Raw genomic sequence first — 24,278 nt, forward strand, 5'->3', positions numbered from 1 at the left:
CGCGAACAACAGGTTAAATTCACAGAGTAGTGGCCTATTTATAACCAGGGAGGCTTTGGTCCCCGGAGCAGCCGAGTCCCAGAGCTGCTTGTTAGTGCAAGTGCAGCTTTCGAGCCTCGCTCGGGCGACGTTGCCATGTTGCTAATTAGTGCTAAAGATACAAAGAGTCTGCAGTCGACAATATGAAGCTGCTCACGTACACCTGCCGAATCTGAGGAGCATCGCGAATGCTTAAACCGAGCGCATTTGCACTGACAAAGGGCACGGGGTATCTGAATGCTGATGGGCAATGTTCCTATTGTGCAATCTTACAGTGAGCCAAAGGAACAAGTCAGAACACATTTATGCAACGAGCACCAAGCAAACTCTCTGCCTCAGAGATAGAGAAGAGTCAAGCTGCAAGTAATCTATGTTCTGTGCGAAGCGCAACAAAAGGTTAATTTAATAATTCAGGTTTTGCGCACTAAAGAGTCACTGCTTCTTTGTTAATGGAAACAACGGAGCTGTAATGCATTGCTCCTGCAGCTCGCGACACAGACGGAACAAGTGATCGGCAACAAAAAACGTATGACAGCATAGCCCATCATCTCGACATATGCGCATTTCAAAAACACAACCGTAAACTACATGTCTCGGAGGAAAAGTTCTGAAACCATCCTCAAAAGTTTTACTGCCTGTTTAATTTTGTCCACAGCCTGAAAACTTGACGAGACGCTCGCCAAGGGAAGCAGGTTGCTTTGAAAGCTGAGACGAGCCTGTCGGAGAGACTGCGTTGTGCCAGGAGGACGGCAAGAGCCGCTCCTGGCATGTCGTGACGGTTGCTGCACAGCTACTGTTCGCTTCCTGACCCATCAGTCATCATAGGATAATTGCAAGCACCATCGCTGACATAAAGCGATAAATAAAAATGTACCATGGGCTTGCGGTACAGCTGCAGCCGGGGAGGTAGAGATTCGGCACCAGCTTTGAGACCTCGCAAGCGAAAAATGAAACAAAAAATTAGACCAAAGCTATTCTGTGGCCATCTGTGCACGTATATGGGGCATGGAATCGAGAGAAAACCAAGCCCATCTTTCACATCTAAATTCAGCTGAACATGCAAAGAATAAATCAATAATAAAGAAGGAAGTTAAGCCTAGGTTATCCTTTCTCCAGAAAAGTGTTTTTTTTCCCGAAGAAGTGAATCACAAAAAAGCACCATATGTCAAAGTTTCCCCCCAACTTTATTTACTTCTTCTGAACGCTGACATTAATCTGCTTCTGCCGATTCTGTGGGCAACTGGCATTGAAGAATTGGGCTGCTGCTTTTTAGACGTGCACCTTTGAGAGGAGCTCTCTCCCCCTCTCACACACACACACACACAGAGGAACTGGCACACTTTGTTTACTAACCATCCTTGAGCATGACTCGGACCAGAAAGCAGTCACAAACGTATATGACGGTTTACCAGTATAAGGGTAACGACACCCACTCCCCCCACCCAAAGAAAAGTGTTAGATAAGCAGGATTTAACAAGCCTCTTTGAAGTATCACTAGGCCATGCCAGGGACCTTTAAAAAGTGGGACACCTCTGTACGACGTGGAGCAGTGGGAGAGCTCATCAAAGCTCTGCTTTTCCGCTTATTACTGAGTGGGTGTGCTGTGAAAGCTGCTAAGAGATACATAACCAGCGCCACACAGGTTCCGCAGCCCTACTGTAGCTCTCACCACAGACACCAGTGAGGCTCGTGGGTCACCGCAGGTTCATGCGTGTCTGCTTACTGCAAATACGCTGAACGAGTTTTGCATTAAGGAAATTAAGACACAAGGGGGAAGACTGCGGCAGAAGTAATGAATCTGCCCCGTTCACTTGAACTGCTAAGTTTCGTGCGAACCTGGAAGCGGAGTCCGGCACACCGGCCGCTGATTAATTGTGCTGTTAGCGGAGTACAGTGTGGGCAGCGCTAGTTATTGTTAGCCGCAGAAAACACGACGCCTTCTGTGCCACCAGCAATAGAGGAACCTGCCGTTCTTGCTGTGCCGTGCCTCCACGATAACGTGGACGTTTCATAATTGCCGCACAGGGTCGGAGGAAACAAAACACTTTTTTAACACTTCTTTAAGTGCTTCTAAGAGGTCGTTTATCAGTGCAATGCAGAACGCTAATAACTTCTCACGCTTGAAAAGGCAGGTACTGGCACAGGGAATTAAAACAGATACGTACATTCTCGCGTCACTACAATGGAGGGCTCCAGTGCAATTTCCTCTCACGGATGTGTCACACACAAACAGTTTAATATGGCATTTCTCTGGCCTTGCTTTTCCCAGAAGAGAAGAACAGCTTTATAGAAATTTCTGTCACCATTAATATGCACTTGGCTTCGCATGATTTCGGGCAGTTTAACGGTGCAGGTTCTCAAAAAGAGGTGTGGGGGTGCAGCGGGTTTGGCTGGTGCCTGCTGTGTGGTGGGTCTGGGGTTTGAGCCCCGCCTGGGGTGCCTTGCGATGGACTGGCACCCTGTCCAGAGTGTATCCCCTCAGCCCCATGCCCTGTGTCTCTGCGGTAGGCCCTGGCCCGCTGCGACCCTGCTTGGAACAAGCAGTCGTTGACGTTGGTTCTCAAAAAGTTGTGTGGTGCACCTTCAAAAAACACAAAGCAGTGGTTCCTGGATTAAATCAGTCAGGCAAAGGGTCAGTACAAACAAGTAACAGACGAGGGTCAACCCTTAAAGCTTTCCTGGATGTATTTCTCCAATGTGCTTCTTGCAAAGTGTACCACTGATTCTCACGAAGCAATTAGGCTGCTAAACACTGTAAAGTAGATGTGATCGATGTTAAAAACAATTGCTAGAATATCATATTGTTAAGCAAAGCACAGTAGGCTTATATAACATCACTATCTGACAACCTCCATAATAACAGTTGACCAAACATCACAGGATTCCCCAGAGGCACTGCAGTCACAACAACATGACAAACATCATGGCGTCTAATGTTCTAGGAAGAAAGTTCCCCTAGAATAATTAATTAATTAATTAATTAATTAATTAATTAATCAACAATTAATCCTAAAAGATTTTTTTTTTATTCACAAAAGCTAGGTTGTTAGAAGAACAAGTTATCAAAGATTTCTTTTAATTATGGTCTGCTAGTAGCATTGTGAAGGTTACAATTCATTTTTTTATTTAGCAGACACTTTTCTCCAAAGCAACTTCCAATGAACTCTATGTAGTGTCATCAGCTCACACACCTTATTCACCAAGGTGACTTACACTGCTAGATACATTACTTACAATGGGTCACTCATCTATATATCAGTGGAACACACTCTCTCTATCTCCCACTCAGACACTATGGGTGAATCTGAACAGCATGTTTTCAGACTGTGGGAGGAAACCAGAGCACCCAGATGAAACCTATACAGACATGCAGAGAACATACAAACTCCCCACAGACTGAGCAGGGATCAAACACATGTCCTCTCACACCATCTAGACACTGTGAGACAGACAACTGTTTACCCACTTAAACAACTTGGTAATTTTACTGGAGCAACTTCAGGGTAAGTACTTTGCTTAAAGGTACTGCAGGCAGAGGTAGGGACCAAACCTACAACCTTTGGATCCAAGGGCAGTAACTGCAACCACTATGCTAGCAGCTAGCCCCTTTTCAGTAACACTTTCACTAGAGCTCAGGAAATATTCAATCTACTCTTTAAGGCAATCAAGCTTTGAAGAAAGCATAGGTTTGTATCAATTTCAGTTTTTGATTATTCTAATATCAGTGTGCCAGTGGTGTTATATTTTGCTTTTTCAGTCACAAGGCTCAAATATCCAAGATTTACCATAGTTTGAAGAAGTGGAGTTCCAGATGGCATTCTCACATTTTACAGGATATTTTTTTATTAGACAGAACATTCTGCATTTGTGTATTTATTTAGTCAGCCTGAGCCAAGTTCCTTTCCTGAAAAATTGTTGAGATACAGTGGAATTTATAGCCTCTTTTAACTGAGCTGCTGTCAGTTCTACTTTTCAAGGTAGAGGAAGGACTGAGCAGTCTCAATTATTACTTGCTCATATTTATCAAAATTACAGACTCATCCAAAAATGTACAAGTGACACAAGAGCAAGGAAAGCCCTCAAAGAAAAATAATGGACTTAGCGTCATACTTTGGGTTTAAAGAGTCTGCAGCATAAGCAAAAATCATTTATATTCAGATATCTAAACACTGGCACCAGACAATTTGCTTTGTTTCCATGTGTAAATCTTGTTGATGTTAATTGCTCTAAAAATCTCAGTTGTGACCACACCTCCAAATTCTGCGGCACTCAGGAAGTAAAAGAACTAACCTGGGTTCTCCTGGAAAAGCACTGTATGACTGAATGGTAGTATTTCAGCAAAACAGAATGTGATGCACATGTAAACAGGATAGTAATATGCATTTTCTGAGATGAATCCAGAATAATCATCTCATAATGACAACGAGAAGGAACCAAATTGGAAGGATGCAAAACCGTTAAATGGTTGAGGAAAAAAGTTCTTGGATGTAGAATATCACCAGAATAAACCAAGTTGCTGTTACTCACAATGTCAAAATAATCCAACTTCTTCTAAGGTATGGATGAAATCATTGAGCTACACATGAAATGGAGAGTGGATGTGACAGTGACAAATTCTACTAGATACTGTAACTGCTACTGTACCCATAACAGTAGAAACCGCTGTATCCTTATGATACTGGTTTCCAATACTTTGTGAATATTGGCACAGTTTCCATTAGAATATTATGTGAAGACAGCAATTTATTGTTCAATGGTTACAAATATAATTATTATAATAATATTAATAAGACTACATAATAATATTATAATTTACAGTAATTAACCTATGATTTTGTTGTATTGCAGAGTAGTTCAATGACAATAAAGTCTTCAATTCAAATATCCTTTTGATCAAGTATCTTGAAATATGAGGGGTTTCCACACATTATGATTCACGTGGTGAGCTGGCACAAGGTAGGTGATGATAAGATTAATAAGAAACAGTGGAGCCTTCACAGGAAATGCAGAAATGAATTCAGGTTCTCAGGTAGGACTGTAAAGAATGAAGTGAAGTTGTTGACAATTGTATTTTGAGTTTTAAAAGAGAAAAAAGGGGTGACGAAAATTAAAATAGTGCAATGGTGACAAAAGGACTGAAAAGAAGCCAACAGCAACACTGGGGAAATGATACGTGCAGCATTACAGAGCAACCAAATGCATCTTAAAGCCAGGAAATGCACTGGCCGTACTTAGGGAAATGGCAATGAATTCACAGATAAATCAGCAAAGAACAGTGGAGTCACTGGAATCAGAGAAGAAAGAGGGTGAAAAAGGCAGACCACAAAGACTAAGTGCAAACGAGAGAGTGAGGAAAATATACTGTGGCAGGTTGACCCAGTAGATGTGGGCTTCTGGTGGAGCAGGGGGCACACAAAGAGCGGGAGAGAGAAAATACAGGTTAGGCTCCGTATGGGCCAAAAGATACACAGCCCAGTTGCAGTGATGCCCACGGGGCATCAGTGAAAGGGGGCACTGGAGCACCAGAGAGAGGGGAAGAAAGAAAAAGGCAGGTACAACACAGGGAGGGACAGCAGGGGCTGGGAGGGATGGCGCCAAAGCTGAGTGCAATGCAGCCAAAATCAATGCATAACTTGATGGAATGGGGATCCATGAAGCTGAGATCTGTGGGAGTTTAAATGCCTTATTTGTGATGGGCAGGTTGTTACTGAGGATAGCGGTGGTATAAAACACATCTCTCTCAAACTTCTGTGTAAAACTTAATTTATGACAAACTGTATCGTTATTTCTTGCATGTGAACCACACAAAACAAGTTTAATTTCAAACATTTTCTCTGCATTCTCCCAAGGTTAAATCTGCATACTATACTGAGGTTTCTGACTTGCTACCAGACCAGTTCTTTGGTTCAGTTAAGGTCATTGCTGGTGTGTAACTGATTAGACTGAAAGCATCCTGTCTATTCGTCTAAGGCCATTTCAGTATTACATCAAGAGTAAGGCCAATCGACATATCGTATAAGAAACCTTTACTATGACTAGTTTTCAGAATCCATATGAACCATTCAGGAGAATTCTAATACAGTACACATATTGCCTCTTTTCTACCAACCCACACTGAGGGTGTTCATGGAGTGGTATGTCCATTGGCCTGTTCTGAAAGGAGAAGAAGATTAAAAAATTTTTTTGGTTATGCCCATACCCCATTGTCATGGGGGACTGAGAGAACCGGGACAGTAGGACCCAAGTGAAGAGTTGTTCGTCTGGATTCAGGGGATCAGGCAAGTTCTCGGTGTCGGGGACAGGTGGATGGTCAGTCGATCGGCGGTCGGGGTCAGAGCGGAGATCCATGGGCGAGGTCAGGAGACGAAGCGAAGAGTCAGTCCATCAGCAGTCGGCGTTGAAACAAAGATCCAGGACGTGGTCGGGAGACAAAGTGAAGGGACGAAAACCAGAGGACGAGAACTGAGAACAAGGGTTGCGTGTGAACTGGACGTTATGAAGGAGGGCGGTTGTCTCTGACGAGATTCCGCAAAGGTATGGGAGCTGAGGAGGGTCTTTTAAAGGGTGAGCAGTTAGTCAGGTGCTGGACCAGAGTCAGGTGCTGTCGGCTGAGTTGTGGGCGTGGATGTGACACCCATACAGAAAAGGAAAAATATTTACACATTGGAAAATAAGTCTCGAAATTAATAATATATTCAGGTATGGATGGTTGCTCTGACGTTCAACAGCAGCAGCACCTGTTCAAGAGGATGCATCGCCTGTCGACTGACCATCTGAAGTAATGTTGCACTTATATGTCAGAACACATTTTTCAAATTAACATCCATTTCTAATGATTTCTAATAATAGCTAATGTAAGCGAACAAATGGTGCATCCCTGTTACAACCGGACAGAATATTGAAAAAGATTTTAAAACTTCTGCATGTATGTCTCTCTTCCTGCTAATGTAATGCACACATTGTATTTATTATGAGATGTGTGTCACTTTGGAGAAAAGCATCTGCTAAATAAATAAATGTAAATGTAAATGTAAAACTTCTTCACTGATAAATTGTATAATTTATGCTTTTTTATTTATTGATTGTTCATATCTCAGAAATAATTTAAATAGCTCAACAGTTTAGTAGTCAAATAGTTGGAGCTTTTCATCATGGCCCAAAAATGTTAGAATGCACAACTCGACATTTTAGTTAAAAAAATGTGTCTAATCTTATACGTCGACTAGATATATCTCAAGCGAAACAGATGCAACAGAAACACCGGCAAAAATGCTTTTTTTTTATTATTTCAGAACTCCAGGACTGCAATTCTTCACACACTTCACACAATCCAGACGACGAAACATCCACTGTCACGAAACGTCACTTTGCATTAACACGTCTTTACGTTAGACAGCCTCTTGCCCTTAACATCATCAGACCTGAGTGTGCATCGACCTCTTTTTGTCTCTCCACGACACCTGATTCCCAGCGGCTAATTTATAAGCATGTTAAATCAGAGGCGATGCCAAAAGGCATAGGCCTCCTCTGTCAGATGTAGCGCTCCCTCAAACACACGCATTCTCATTCTGTACACACCCACATCAACCACACACAAACACACACGCAGTCTCTGCCATTCACAGACTCTCTTTCAAATACCTTGTACATATAGAGCATACACAAATATAAATCAGTACCTTGCAACACTTCTGATATCCGACAGATTTTTTTCAGCACTTTTCTGGCACCATTCCAAGACATGTATTCTCCCTGCCGTGGTTAATGCACATGTGCAAAAACACTAAAACACACCCAGTGTTGTACATATAATAGAAACACACTTATTCATAAATTTTTTCGTTTAAAATCATGGCAAAAAAAAACAGATATGTTACCTCTCTATAACACATATAAGTGAACTTTCACACATGTTGTGTATGTGCACACTCTCTTTCCCTCAAACACTCGAACATGCAACAAGCGAGGACAGGAACAAACACTAATTTACACTTCAAGCTCTGATTGCTCATCTGCACCACTTCAGCCTGTGCTTACCTGCAAAACCTTCTCTCTACCAAATGGAGCCCTGTTCGGTTACTAAAAGGTGAATGCCGCACTGCTTTAATAAACAAATGATGAGAGACTATTTTACATTCTGCTCCATATGTCCAAAGTCTGAGAAACAATTCTGGATGCACTAGCTGGCATGACAGTGACCCTGTTGACAGATATACTTGGTGCATGCCCCACTTCCGTCAGTCACTGTCCTCCTCGAACCCTCCAGGACCTGCTGCTGACGCAGAAGCTACCTGCTGCATGGTCAACAACCAGGAGGAGACCAAAATGTATGACTGAGCCAGAAAATAACTAATAAATGTATAATTAACATTTCTTATAGTTACTCTAGCAGTTATAAGTTATACATAGTTACAACAGTTACTATATAATCATAATAATAATAATAATAAAAGCACACATGCAACGATTCCAGACATCCCTCTTCATTCTGTAGGCATGGTGTAATGCATGGAGATTTCCACATGCCTGCCCTGGTCTCCTCCCATTCCTTCCTCTCAGAGGTCCCCAGCTGTCTGCCTTCCCTCATCCATCTGTTCCCCAGGGCTTGGGTGAACTCGCCAGTCACAAAAGCTGAAATACTGGAGCTGTCAAAACACTAGATCTAAAAAGGAACCTTTGATCCATGCTGCTCATTTCAGGGGAACAAAACTGATATGAAAATTGCCAAAGCTCAATACTTCCAGCAGCCAGCTTATGGCAACATATGTACTGTACACTGTTTAGCCCCAGAATCTGGCCTAAACGAACATGAGTTCATGCCCCAGTTGGGGTTTTGTGGCTTTGTTTTGTAGGTAGATGCTTCATTCCCGCTGGGAACAGAAATATGACATATGAGAATTTGTTTTTCTAAGTCTCTGCTAATCTAAAACTGTAAAAAAAAATTATACTGATCACCATTGGGACAGACCCTTTTAAACATTTTACATAAATCAAAACTATTGCTTGTCTTCCATAATGTGGCACCGGATGCAATCTGTACCAGGAACAATAATTAGGAAGAAACAACTAACTCAATATAAATTATCTCCCTGTGCACAGTATGATTTTTTTTTTTTTTTTTTTGGTAAGTAACATTTTACAGCTTCTGCTTCCAGTTCACGGTGGACAGCTCAGTATATGGTAGTCACAATGCTGCGTTCTTGGCACGAGTTTATACTGGCACGAGGAGAAAAAATAAAGACAGATTAATCTACAAGTAAAATTCTCTTCCACTTCCGTTTAGGTTGATTATCAGTTAAAATCTGGATGATGGAACATACAAGCATGTACATATTTAATGGGGAATTCAAATACATAAGGGCCCTGGTAATTATTTTTCTTTTTTTGTAAATGGCTCAGTCCTTTTCAATTTTCTCTCTGCTCAGCTCTGGATTGTTCCAGGCCTTTGAAATCGTGTTTGTGCTGTGTTGATAGCAGGAGGATTTAAACAGAATTCACAGACACAGCCAAACTGGCCACAAAGCATTTACAGCCTTGGATCCTTGCAATTTACAAACCAATTTTTTTCTTCTCAAGCAGCAGACTTGCTGTGGAATCAGCAGTGTGAATACTTAGAAAATACTGGTTATGTCTGGGTGGCATGGTGATGCACCTGGTAGTACTGGTTCCTAACAGTTCTTTGGCTGTGGGTTTGGACATGGGTTTGAATCTGGCTCTGCCTTTGTGGAGTTTGCATGTTCATCCCACGTTTGAGTAGGTTTCCTTCCAGACACCAAAGACCTGTGTCAGGTGGCACAGTGGCATAAAAGGAGCATCACCGTCTCATAGTGCCTGGGTGGTGTGAGGGGATGTGGGTTTGATCCCCACTCAGTCTGTGTGGAGTTTGCAGGTTGTCCCCAAGACTATGTGGCTTTCCTCCCACAGACCAAAGACATGCTGTTCAGGCTCATCCATAGTGTGTGAGTGACAGAGAGAGTGTGTTCCACTGATTTATGGATGAGTTTGTAAGTAGTGTATCTAGCAGTGTAAGTCACCTTGATGAATAAGGTGTGTGGGCTGATAACACTACATGAAGTTCAGTGGAAGCTGCTTTGGAGAAAATCATCTGCTAAATAAATAAATGTAAATGTAGGTGAATCAGTGTCTCTAAATTGCATGAAGTATGTGAGTAAATGAGTGTTATTGCCTTGCAATATGCTGGCATTTTGCTGAGGATCTACCCTGCCTCTCATCCTATGTTTCCAGTACAGACTCCAGGCCTGAAACATATATTTAAATTTATTAATCTAGCAGAAACGTCTCTCTGACGTGATATACAAGTATATTACCATGTAGTATTTAGCTGATAGCTTTATCCAAAACTCTTTACACTACACTGAACTCTTTACAATCATTCAAACATCTACACACCATGTCAATACAACACACAAATACACACTACAGGCAATTTAGAGTCACCAGTTAGCCTGAAATATGTTTTTGGGTTGTGGGAGTACACACACACACACACACACATTTTCAGAACCGCTAGTCCCATACGGGGTCACGGGGGAACCGGAGCCTACCCGGCAACATAGGGCGTAAGGCCGGAGGGGGAAGGGACACACCCAGGACGGGACGCCAGTCCGTCGCAAGGCACCCTAAGCGGGACTCGAACCCCAGACCCACCGGAGAGCAGGACAGTGGTCCAACCCACTGCGCCACTGCGCCACTGTGCCCCCCTGTTGTGGGAGTAAACCACAGCAATCAAATCCTATTGCATAGCCCAAGTACTATAAGACATCAAATGGTTTTTGATAGTTAATAGACTGATACTGATAATTCTGTTGTCTACACAGGTGGACAGGTCAAAAACAGCCTTCTCAACTGATGCTACCATACACCACTGCCATTGCTCTAAATGTTTGATGTCTAGCTGAAATATCCAGTTGCACTGCTTAAAAAGTGTTGAAACTGGTGCTCAGTGCAAACACGACATGAAATTTTCATTAAACATTTTTGGAATATGCTTTCGAATATATTCTGTAGTGTATAAAAATAAAGAACAAAAAAATCTTCAAAAGCGCCAATATTTTTGTGTATTTCATGTAACATCACCAAACATTAACTGAAACCACACTGTCTTGTTAATTTAGCTGTGCTGCAATAATAGCACATAACATTCATTCATTGCTCCTAGCACAAAAAGGATGTTAATGAACTTGAAAATCATTCTATACACACATTCAGATTGGTTTTCTCCCCAAGATGTCTCACACTCACAAGTTGTCGGTTAGTCCCCACTTTGTTAAAAAGGAGCGGTCAGGAATGCAGAATGCTCAATTTATTTTCTTTAATGGTATCTGTTTTATTGCTTTCAATTCCATTGATAGGTGACATTCCTTCTGAGCACATTTGACCGGTGAATCATTCAGTACAGGAACTCATAGCAGCTGTCAGAATGACCTGCTAACTGTATACCTATGCCACAGCCATTCACAATCACTCAGTAGAGCTATGAACGGCTGTTTCCCAAATTACTGTGTGGGAGATAAATTCGCACCAGATAAAATGTCTTCAAATCTGGACACTGAAGAAAACTGTGCTGCAGCATCATCAGTTGGTTTTTTGAAAGCAGCATACGAAAAGTTAGGTTAAGCATGTAAAAAAATGTTACATGTAAAATTAATATACACTGTTGACTAGAAGAAAGTATGACTTCTTATATTTTTATTTTAGGCACCTTTATTTGCAAAATACCTTCAGCTGTCAAAGATCATTCATAACGATGATGGCATGTCCGTGTAGCCAAGTGGATAGATCCTGCTGGAGTGTCACCATTGCCGGTTCCCTTGCCTATGGCTGTCAGTCTTCAACTGCTGTGTTTGACCCCCCCCCCCCCCCCCCACTCCACACAGATGGCATATCAAATATACACTGTGCACTAATCTTACTTTGCACAATGCAAGCTGCCTCTGAATCACACTGCAATTTAGGTCTTTCCATGAAGAATTCCTTTTTTTGCATGAAATATTTTACCACCCACTAATCATTTCTTGCACATTCAGTAGAATTAATGATCGTTTAAAGAAAAGACATCTTTGATGCCTCTTTTTTTTGATGCCTTTGAACCTCTAGCGACTTATTTTTTTATTTCTTTTTAATGTTCTTTATAGAAATTCTACAAAAAAAACTACATTTTGATTTTTTTAGGTGCCGCTAACAGGTCATAAAACTGTCAGACTGAAAAATTGATAACTAGATTCCACTCAAGACATGAAACCCTAGTTTATTAATGGTTTCTGAGTCTTCCTAAAGAGATCTGCCATGATCAAATATGAGGGCGTTTCATATCACTCTATGGATAATACTGTTTGTCACTGCATCTGTGAATCGAAATTTAATCTGACTAAAATAAAAGCTCAAGCTCAACAGACATGGTCTTTATACTAAACATATTGAAACCTGTCACCAAAGTAGTATACCCAGAAGAGGTGGGCAGGCACTGGTACTTGGATGCTCGGAGGTTTACTTTTGTCCCCTTCTGCATAGCTGCGAGTTTTTGTTTTCCTCTCCACAGTTGCCACCTGGCTTATCCAAACAGTCATTTATGTCTGTAACCTCATAAACTGGATGTCTGTATAGTACTATTGCCTTCTCTATTGCACCACTCCTTGGAACTGTGTTGAGCACTCTATACCACCCTAGTGAGAAGAGTGCTCTATGAAAATAAAGTGAACTGAATTGAAAGTATAAAATGGTGAATATACTGTAAACGGTAAATATAACATGAAAACTAATTTTAGGCGACAGTACTTACAAAATATAGTGACATTTACCTGGCTGTACTGAGTTAGACCGAATACAAACATCTGATGACGGCTATGCGCTAACATGTGTTGGTGTGGCTACTGCCAGTGTTTGGCAGATGGTCTTGTCTCTGAGAACTGAAACACACACACAAGCAATAGGAAACTCAGACGCCTTTTGTCGCAGCCAGCAACCAGCTAATGGAGCCCCTGCTTTCTGAGCATACCTGCCTGGAATCCAGCATGTGACAATGTTGTTCAAATGAACAAAAATGTTGTTCTTTTGAATTTTTGATGTGAGGGTTATGCTTCCCAGGCTGCACTACAGAGCACCACGAGCGGGAAAGGGGCGATTTATGTCACATTGTTTTTCACATTTGCACCTTTATCAAGGAGAGCCTCATACACCCCATGGAGTAAACAATACGAGCTGATGTTATTTCAGGATGCGGCCTCTGTTCTGCACCTTACACAACTGATTTCTCCGATACCATTATACAGTATCTCAAAAAGGTTTTCGTTTCTAAAATGTCAAGACATTATTTCAAATATCCTTTTGCAATGGCCGTATTCCTTCTTTGCCGATACAGATAAAACTCATATAATTATACTGCTGGGGCCTTTCACAGGACCACCATTGTGCTTTTTTCGTAAATAAGACTACAAGTTCAATAAACCCATGGAGAGCACAAGAAGAAAAACACTTCCTCTACATCAGTTGGGGGCAGAAGAAGAAATAACTGGAAACACACAGTGAACGATAACAGAACGTTGCATGTGTCAATGGCGACATAAACCCCACCGCCTCTCTTAGACCTGCACAGAAGGAAGGACTCTGAACGTGACAGGAGGGCAAATGGGGACCATTCTGCAGAAGCTGAAAAGAGTCTTTTCTTTTGAGGGAGTGATTTCTGAAATAAACATGCGGGAACACGCACACGTGTGTGCTCGGACACCCGGGGTGGCGTGCAGTCATGCTTCTCTTGAACCCTCCACGCGTAGCCTTCTCCGGGAAAGTACACTCCTCCCCTCGGGCAGCCTCTATTTACGCGTGCGTCCCTAGCCCGACAGGAGTCGCACCTCCCGCAGGCTCGGCCCACCATGCAGGGAGCCCACGTGCGCCACATTAGTCACTTGGCCCCACGATGGCGAAAAAGACTCCCAGCGTGTCTTTTATTCGTTGCACTGGAAATGAAGTGTTTTAGCTCACCTCGCCTCATGTCCAGGATTTTTTTCTTTCTAAAAGAAATGCGCAGTATGGCAACTGTAATCTGCTGACTGCTTGCTCATACTTTGGAAGACAGTAAAGATACACAACATACTATATGTGAATTTATTGCATCAATTTCCCACGTGCAATTTTCCATTGCAAAGCTCCGATCACCAGTACACCATGCCCTCGTCAACTGCAGGAAATATCTCAGATTGCACTAAATGTCGCACCATAAATGTGTTTTCCATCTTTCTATTTCTTGCTCAGTGTTAAATATTCAAATCTCACTGCTTAACAGTGCCAGTTATTTCATGCAATGTTTAATAAAAGGATTAATTAGAAATGGGGAATCTGTAAATGAGATGACGAAAGCCAGCAGACTAAATAGGCCAATAATTATAAATAGCTTTACCTCCGGATCCATTATTTCAGCTGGAGTTTTTTCCAGTGGAAACAGGACTGAAAACAGCTCGCCAGCGTAGTCTCCTGCAGCTCGGTGTCTTGTGATGATTTATTGGAAGGACTTAATTAAAGAACGATCCTGTTTTAAAAGCCAGCCGAGTGCTTTTTACAGCCCTGCGACGGAGTACGATTACAGTGAGGTGAAAGATCGTTGTTACAGCTTTGTTACAGAGCACCCGTACAACTACGAGACCCCGCGTCCCGCCGTTCAAGTAGCAAAAACAACGCGACAGTCAGATGTCGGGTGCTGTGCCGTCTGCCGGGCGGCATTCTCCAAAATTCTGGCTCACCCAAGTGATGGAGACCATTATGGTGGAGTGACAGAGCACCGGCCTAGCTAGGTACGAGAACAGCAGCTTATCTTCATCTCCACGGGCAAAATCAGTAGTGGCAGAGGACAAGCTGTGTCCAGCGAGGACCAGCCAGCTCTCTGGACTCTGTCCCCTTCCTCTCGTCAGCTACTGATGAAGACTGAAGCCAGAAACACTGGCCCTGTAACCTACTAGGCGACATTTCAAGTATGAAATATGAGCTTAACTGACTGGACTGAAGACTTTCTGCAAACATTGTACATGGGGGGAAGCTCTTGGCAATGACAAATGTTTGCACTGTTAACAAAATGTGGAGAATGAAAAGATAATAAGACATTTTTTCCATTAATCTCCATAGTATTATGCCATTTGGGTAAGGATGTTCAAGTATCCATGAAAATGCACATACACAGTACACATTATAATCTTGGAGTATATTGATTTAACAGATTCCGAACTGCATTTAAAATCATTGCCAACCGCTACTCGGATTATGGCTTCATAAGGCATTAGACAGCACTGTGGTTAAGGACACAGCCAAACAACCTTAAAGACGGCAGTCCCGGTATAAACCGCGCTGTGGTTTTATTCTTAATAATAATGCTTTGCTGAGTATACAATGCCTTTATACAAAGCAACAAAATTGTATGAATTTGCCTAGTTGTACTTTGCTCAAGGGTACTAAACCAGTGCTCTTCAGGGAATTTCAGGCCTAAATCTTCAGTTTTCCTTTTATAACAATAAGTAAATCCTGGCTTGACTTGACTCCAAACAGCCAGGTTGTACCACGAGTGTGTATGAGCAAGAACCTAGGAGTCAGACAAATAAACAGTTCGCCTTGAGGAACTAGGCTGTCTTCCAGATAGCAGGGATGTCTGACAGCATTGCCCCGGGGACTGATGGGGCATAGCTGAGCTCTGCTGTCTTTCCTCAGCAGGTGCTTGCTACATAATGTGTTTACATTAATGACCACAAATAAATACAATGTGGGCACTATGGACTTTTTGTTTCTCAAATGCACACGGTAAAATTGGCACAGTGAAATGTACCCTATTTATATTGCTAGTGTTATTCTTTGTTTAGCTGATGCCTTTGTACACGGCAACTGACGGTGTCAGAACTGTTACAGTACATTAGCGTTTCAGAGAGAACAGCGTAGCAATCAGATGATAAGAGTTTATGATGAAATACAGTATTGCAGTTAATACAAAATCAGCCAACTGGAGATGTTTTTTGGTCATGTGACTATACAGAACTTGTTTATATAGGCTATTTATGTTCAGAAAGAAATCTCTTCAGAGTTTAACAGTCAAAGAACTGATGTGTTCATGCAGTTTCACTGTGTCTTTTGTACGATTTATTTTGTTCAATGAGTAGTGATAATGTCTTGCAGACAGCTTTCTACTTAGTACTCTGACATGGACTGCACGAAAGAATGCAACTGACTGTATAACCGACACATTGCATGACAAATCTGCGCCCGTAGCAATACGAAATAGTACTGCACCACATATACCACAAGTTACGCATTATGACAGGAGCTCACTGCTAACTTAAATTCCAGTGGTGGTTAAATTACGTTCGGACACACAGAAATGACCAAAAAATTAGCACTGCAATAAAAAAGTTACTAAGAAAATATTATTCAGATGTCTTAACGCTAGTCTCGATCCAAATAAAGATGCATGCTTTTAGGAAAGGGCCGATGACGCATTTAACGGTATACTAAATTTCAGACAGTTACATGTAGTCAGTATATTCTGTGTAGTGATGCTCCTGCTCCTGGCAACCAGTATAAATACTCCAGACAGATCAAGAAGAATCTATTGCAAATCCCTCCTTAGCCCTGCTGGTAAACCTTTAAAGACATTGAAAGAAACGAGGACTTTCAAGTGACTTAAAGTAGTGGACACCGATTTCAGGCAGGAAGAGCCAAATGAATGTTGGGTTTTTCCAATGGCTTTCACAACTTAATTGAGCAAACCAAACAGCGCAAGGACACTGTTGTCCTACACCATGTTTGCTAAGTGCACCAAAGATCCCTTGTTTTCATACTCCCGATACCCATCCTTACGCATAATTATATGATTCCAATATTATTTTTGGGGCAAAAATGGCTCTGAAGACAAACCAACACCCCTGAATTTGGTGCTGGGTACACTTGTGAACACAACAGGCACCACCAATTTTTTACTTATTTTTTAATTCATTTAGCTGATGCATTACTCTACAGCTTCATGCAATTATTCACTCATTTTTACAGCTAGGCCTTTTTGTACTGGATTAATTTAGGTTCAGTGCCTTGCTCTAGTGTACCAAAGCACAACAACAGATTTGAACCTGATTCATTTAAGTACAAGGTGGTACTTCTAACAACAACACTAACTACTGTATACTATATACTAGGTTTCTATACTACGTTACTCTTCAGAGTTGGGTACTTTTTACCGGAACAATTCAGCGAAGGTGTCTGCTTCAAAGGTCCTATTGTTGCAGGAGGAATTCATCCCAAGTGTTTTGACTGCAAGGGGACAGTTCTGACCGCTACACACCCACTGACCCCCAACTCTATTCTGCAGCATATAGGGTGGTCAATGTCATATTGTTTTTGTTTGCAATGAAAGCGAGAGCAGGCCTACAGCATACTGTTCAAATGCACTTGAAAACCTCAGTTATGACAATAAGGTATGCTCCATCCTGGAATGGCTCTAACACACTGGTGCATCTTACATCTTCATTTGGGAGATGTGAAACAGCATGAAATTCAGGTAAGAGCACTGAACGAACTATCATCCCATCGTGAGGATTTCATAGCAGTGCCTTCAGTGCTGAACACCATGGGCATCTGTATGCATATTCTTTCGAAACTTCAGCTGGTCTTAATCACTGCCTCTTTAAATTTCCCTGTGCCGTAAAGGGACTAGAAGTGGCATTGCAAAAGACATGCTGGGTTACCATGGAGGATTTACCCCAGCGGCCATTCCTCTGAGAGCAGATTTTACACATCTACATGGCCCAATCAGCCTGCATGGCACTCAGAAAAGCATGGGACAATCAGTGACTGATTACCAATATAGGTAGCTATAAAATCATCATTATTATTCACATGCAGGGCCACCTTAAACCACAAAATCCCAAAATATCATTCAACAATTTGGGAAAAAAAAAAAAAAGTAAAAATGTGGAGAGATCACTGTTAATTTCTGTCTGCAAATCACTGCTGTTGAAATAACACTTCTGATGGAAACACACCCCTCAAGTGACATCCTGACAATGTGCATGACTGATTCTGTCATCATCAAAATGGGACCGGACGAAAAACGCTCTAACGTGCACCGTTTGCAATTACAGGGCGGGACTTTTACCGCGCAAGATGTTAACAGCAATAATTAATAACTGTACGAATCAAACTGCGACGTATAGCGAGAAATCGCAACACTGTATTTGTATGTAGAAACCCGCCCCGTGCTGTCAGATGGAGGCGAGTAGCGGGGAGGGGAGGGGGGTGCGAGCACACATGGTTTCTGGCTGCACGTGACACAGTCCGTTCACATGGACCGTTATTACGCGGTTATTAATAGTTAATGTAAAGGCGCACACACTGGCTCGCTCTCCTCTCTCTCGCGCACACACACACACAGTTCACGTCCATTATTGCAACATTTAGTCATCATCTTGATGTTGTGTCTTATATTCATCTCGTTGCAGGATCCCCCCTTCCATCGATGCTGAATTTGTGTTTCTAGTCGTTCGTCGTGTTTGTGCTCGTGACGGAGCTGCGGGTTTGCCGTCCGTACGCGTTATATAACAACGCACAGCCTTCTTTACTCCTTTTAGTATTTATTCACTATACATCATAGTATTACTACTACATTTGTCCCCCCGGCGAGTCCATATTCTTTCCTAATTATGTCGTGATGAACCGTGGCAAATCCCTTGAACGCCGGTGTTAACGGATTTATGTTTATGCGACTCGTGTAAATATTATATTGCACGGGGCCATCATCGCGCGAGCGCGCGTGTGTGTTTCTCCGCGCAGCCTTACTATATATAGTAGTCTATGTGTATTGTAGAATCACGGGGTTGAAGACAAATATGACATTAAGAGAGGGTGCAGCCCCAGAGCAGAGGACGCGATCGGATTTGCACCCGGATCCGGACCACGGATGTCAGTCAGGTGATGCTGTACACGAATCCACGGACAACGGAGGGGCTTCTCAGCCTTCCGTTCGCTACGCTACTACTATTGCTACACTGTACTCTCTGGCTAGTAATAATGTACTCTGCTGTACTACTATACTGCACTGCTACTCTTCTGCTGCCGTAGTACCACTGGACAAGTACTGTAGTACAGTACTACACTACTGCTCGCACGCTGAGTGCGTCCCCGGTCGCGCACCTGCATCGCGGGCGCCCCGTTTTACTGCCGCGCGCGGAGGGGTCGCGTGCAGGGGACGCGTGCGGCGCCCGCGCAGATCCACAGCTGCCGGTTCCGCCTCGTCAATTAAGTCCGTCCTGCGTTAATCCGACGCTCAACCGCCAACTGTTCCTCAATGACAGCGCAGCCGAACGCAGGTGAATGGCTGCAACCCATTCATGTGTCGCGCAGTGGGGGAGACACGCAGCGTTTTTCAGCGAGCAGCTGCACGCATACATGCGTAGCCGCATCGTCGGTGCACCCTTTCATTTTTAAACGGATGAATGTTTTGCACTAACAACAACAAGCGCGCACGCACGGACATACGCGGTTGCATGCAAATGACAACGAACGATTAAACTCGGGAACAAATGGGTAATAATATTATTATATACATATACATACATATAGATATAGATATAGATATATAGATACATGGATATCATATTATCGCAGGAACAGTCCCGGCTGTACCTGGCCATGCCTGCCTCCGGTGCGGCCGCCGTTCCTCCTCCTCCCGCTGCAGCGCCGGCGTTGCTGGGCTTCGCGCGCTCTCCAGAGCCCGGTGGTGCTGAAACGGCACCCGGACCTCCCGCCACAGGCAGAGCGGAGCCCGCATCCCCGGGTTGTTCTCCCCCCTCGAGGCTTGCTTCGTTCCCCATTGTCTCGGGCAGGGAGACGCTGGAGGGGGGGGGGGGGGTTGTTCACTGACTCTATATGATGTGAAATAATAACACTAACAATGACAATAACTGAGCGCGAACTCAGAGCTGCTCCTCTTCCGCCATCATCACCAACATCACCCAGCAAACCTGAATGGAGCACGCGCACACACTCAGCGGCAGCGGCGGCGGCGGCGGGCCGAGGGAGCACGCGCGGCTGACGTCGAGGCGCGTGCGTGCGGCCGATCTCAGGAATCTCTGGCTCCCTCGCGCGCGCCTCGAAACGAAAGGGTCACGCCTGAGAGAGGCGGGCGGCGTCAGAGGCGACGCGCGCCTCAGCGACCGAAAATAACGAATTCTGTGGTTAGTCTGAAGTAAAAAGTGGACCTAACACACACCAGAAAAAAAAAAGTAAATGAGGCAGAGAAGTTGGTGAAGAGAGGAAATTAAAAAAAAAAAAAATGTTAATTGATATTAATTACAGATAGCTAAATATCATCGTTGAGGTATCATTCTACATTTATTTGAGCAGACGCTTTTCTCCAAAGCAACTCACAGAAATTGCATTGTCATGTTCCATACTCCCCCCACAGGTCGCAACCTTGCACCCCAGAGGTATAATACTGAGAACAGTGTCTGAACCCTTGTGATCCTGACGGTGTTGTAACTTGCAAACTGGTTGGAGGTAAGGGCCAGTTACCAAGTGGTTCGAAGAAGAGTAATTCCTCGAATGTCCGAAAATGCAATTAGAATACTTCATGCAGACTAGAGTTACTTGGACCCAGTTCCGGAGGCAGCCCTGGACCTGACAGACGAACGCGTGCGCACATGTAGCCCAAAAAAATTGCAAACAGAGCCCCAAGGTGAGAGGTGGGGTCCAGTGCAATATCTGTTATGACAGGCGGAGAAGAGGACGTATCTAATCAACTTACATTTATTCGTTCAACTGATGCTTTTTTCCAAAGCGACATAAAACTCAGAGAATAATACAAAAAAGTGCATTACACCATCAGAAGGAGAGATACGGATGCAAACATGTAATTCTTGAGCGCAGTCAATTTGTCACACACCACCTTATAAACTGTATATACACAAGAAACTGTATATAGGGGGTTTTTCATTTTATTATTAAAGAGATGACGTAGTACACGTTTATTGCGCTCGTAGGACGTCAGAGGAGAAATGAGCTTGAAAGAGATGTGTTTTGAGACCCTTCTTCAATACTGAGAGAGATTCAGCAGTTCTGAGAGAGAGAGGGAGGACATCCCATGACATGGGAAGAGGAAGTATCTATTATGAGGGTGCTGCAAAGAACTGAAGTCAGAAGGTGGTTGCTGCTTGTCATAGCATTAGAGCAAGTGCCGGCTGGTTGACAGCAATACCAAAAAGAGCTATCAGGTTACGAATGTGTCTTTCCAGTCATTACTAACAAAGACACGTTCAGATTTAGCAGAAAGGCAGCAACAGTGGGGGAAGTTTGGAAAGGCTGTGGAAAGTGACTTTTCATTATTCTCTAAAAGGTTTTGGAAAACTATCCAGCAGTGAAGCAGGGGGAGGCAGAAAGTCAACTAATCTGTTCGAACCAAAGGTGGAGTTGTGCTGATCTCAACTGGGAATACTGTCAGAAGGTGGAAAGAATATTTTGAGGGACTCCTGAACCCAGTCAGCATACCCTTCTTACATGAGGCAGCGTCACAGGCTTCTCTAGGTTCTGGGTCCACCTTCTGGTTGTTACAACAACAGTGACACATCTCTGCAGAGCAAGGCTACTAGGTTGCTGAGATTTACCCAGAAAGGCTGGAAGTGTTTGTTTTTGTTGTGGATACTTTGGTAAGACTTCTTTTCAGTATTACATGGACAACTGGGACAGTACCACTGGACTGGCAGACAGGTGGTGGTTATTTTCTATAAAAAGGGTTTTCTGAGGATATGTTCTGGTTATCGAATGATTAAACTTCTCGGCCTTTCCTGAAATTCCTGTGCCAGAGGTCCGGAAAGGAGGCTATGGTCAAGTTTTCAACTAAGCATGAATGATATGACTTCTTTTTGGCCATGGAACGGTGAACCAGCTCTTCACAATGACCCAAGAGTGGTTGCAGTGCAAACCCAGAGCTTTGTCACGGTGGAGAAGGCCTACAGTCATGCACCCTGGCACATTCTATTGGAGGTGTAACAGAAGTTTGGTGTGCCAGGGCTGCTTCTGCATTAATCGGAGTAATTGAGGAAAGGTGCTGGGCTCCACAACATATGTGTTTTGTCTCCTCTTCTGCATGTGACATTCAAGGATACTAAGGTTTCATTACTGCTGTTACTTATCTTAATGACAATGTGATTTTCAGTACCCACTATAGTGGTTTGTAGCTAAGTGTGATGTAGATTCAAGAGTTTATTGTCATGTGTACGGTAAACAGTTTGTTACACCATACAATGAAATTCATACTCTGAATCCTCTCAGCAGCCTATGACATAAACTGTAAGGACATAAAGAAAGAAAAACACAAGGCATAAATCACAAATTTACAAAAATTACTATTAGTGCAAAATCACAAATTTACAAATTTCGTGTAGTCAGGAAGAAGGTCAGAACCACCAAATCTGAAGTTATGATTTTTTTTTTTCAGGGGTTATTCAGGTGGTTCTCAGAACCCAGGTTTGAATCCAATCTTCTGTTGTAGTTTCCAGGATTAAGCAAGGTACTTACCTTAAATTGTTCCAGTAATAGAAAGCCTGTGTATAAATGAAGAAATCATGGTAAGATGCTTTGGAAAAATGTGTCAGCCAAAAAATTAATGTAAGTGCTAGAAACAGGAGCCTTTAGCCTAGAGACAAAGCTTTCCCATTACAATTCACTTTATAACAACATCCGTACACATAAGTATAGCTAGTTACCAAAAGAACAAGACTGTGGGTATAAGAAGCATAAAGTTTCTCCACAGGATGACAGGACTTACACTCTGTGACAGGGTATACAGATCAGCAGCTGAGAGGAGCCTGTTAAGGCGGTTTGGGCATCTAGTTAGACTGCCTCAAGGGTGCCTCCCATGGGAGGAGTATAGGGCACACCCAACTGGGAGGATGACCTGGGATAGAACCAGGTCACATTGGAGAGATTATATGTCAAAGCTGGCCTAGGAACACTGGAGAGGTCCTTTGGAGGAGCTGTGGGGAAAGGGAATACTCAGACTGTTGCAACTGTAGATAAACAGTGTGAAAATGAGTGTGAAAAACGCATGGCTGGATGTTTCATATAATAAATAGACCCACTGGGGCAGAAGAAGATGGAGCACTGTAAGCTCCTGGATAGAATGAAACACCAAACCTTAGAATTAACCAATGCTGGGCTTTCCAGGGGGTTGTACTGCTAAGCACAGTAGGCTCTTGCTGCAAGGCTTGTAAGATTAATTTATTGAAGGCACATTTTTGCTGTACCCCTAATAAGACTATGGAAATAAGGTGTGCTCTCAGAAAGAGGACCGCAGTGCCTTTAAAATGAGCTTTTGGCAGTGTGATTAGAAATGTCTTTATTTCTTACATATTGTGCTCGCAAATGTGTTTTGCAAAGAATAATAGTTGATTAGATGAAAATTTTTGTTTTGAAAAATATATTAAAAAAATACAAATAAATGGTTTGAATCAATATAATGTAACCATAATATAGAAGACAGCAAAATCAAAGAGGTTAAGGAGGTTTGGTGGTTCAAGTCAAAGGAGAGACCCAGTTCTAGTAATGTCTCCTGAAGACAACAGTTCACCTTAAAATTTTGCTGTAAACGGTGTAGTTTTACTAAAATTAATTATACAAAATTGTTATTCTTATAGGGGGGTGTGGTGGCACGGTAGGTTTGGGGGGGTCTTGCTCTTTGGTGGGTGTTTGAGTCCCGCTTGGGGTGACTTGTGATGGACTGGTGTCCTGTCCTGTCCTGGGTGTGTCCCCTCTCGCTTCGGCCTTGTGCCCTATGTTGCCAGGTAAGGCTCCAGCTTGTCACAACCCCACTTGGGACAAGTGGTTATGGATGTTATTCTTATAAAGTAAGGAAATGGTTATAACCTTACAGTAATATTAAAAATTATGAAATTAAATACTAAAAATGTAATCCAAACCAATAATTTGTCAAGGGGCACATATGAGTTACATGAGTGCTGCAGAGGGAACGGCTCTTGGCCGAAATTTTGCAGCTCCTTTAATTTAGACATGTGATAAGCAAATGTTGCTATCAGTGAGTGGGGGGTGCAGTGGTGCAGTGGGTTGGACTGGGTCCTGCTCTCTGGTGGGTCTGGGGTTCGAGTCCCACTTGGGGTGCCTTGCAACGGACTGGTGTCCTATCCTGGGTGTGTCCCCTCCCCCCTGCAGCCTTGTGCCCTGTGTTGCTATGACCCCACTTGGGA

The 24,278-nt window shown here is 43.0% G+C and overlaps 1 protein-coding gene across 3 annotated transcripts in view; it reads right to left on the minus strand.

Annotated features, from left to right (window-relative positions):
• The window catches only part of bsna (bassoon presynaptic cytomatrix protein a), a 132,340-nt gene extending 112,202 nt beyond the window's left edge, over window positions 1–20,138 (minus strand). For all 3 annotated transcript variants that reach the window (XM_029247358.1, XM_029247360.1, XM_029247357.1), the window contains exon 1: window positions 19,705–20,138. In XM_029247358.1, the coding sequence (XP_029103191.1) occupies window positions 19,705–19,892 (188 nt within the window). In that variant the 5' untranslated portion in view covers window positions 19,893–20,138. The remainder of the gene's footprint in view (window positions 1–19,704) is intronic.
• Window positions 20,139–24,278: the final 4,140 nt, after the last annotated feature.

Source organism: Scleropages formosus, chromosome 2 (genome assembly GCF_900964775.1).
Source record: "Scleropages formosus chromosome 2, fSclFor1.1, whole genome shotgun sequence".
Taxonomy (NCBI): Eukaryota; Metazoa; Chordata; class Actinopteri; order Osteoglossiformes; family Osteoglossidae; genus Scleropages; species Scleropages formosus.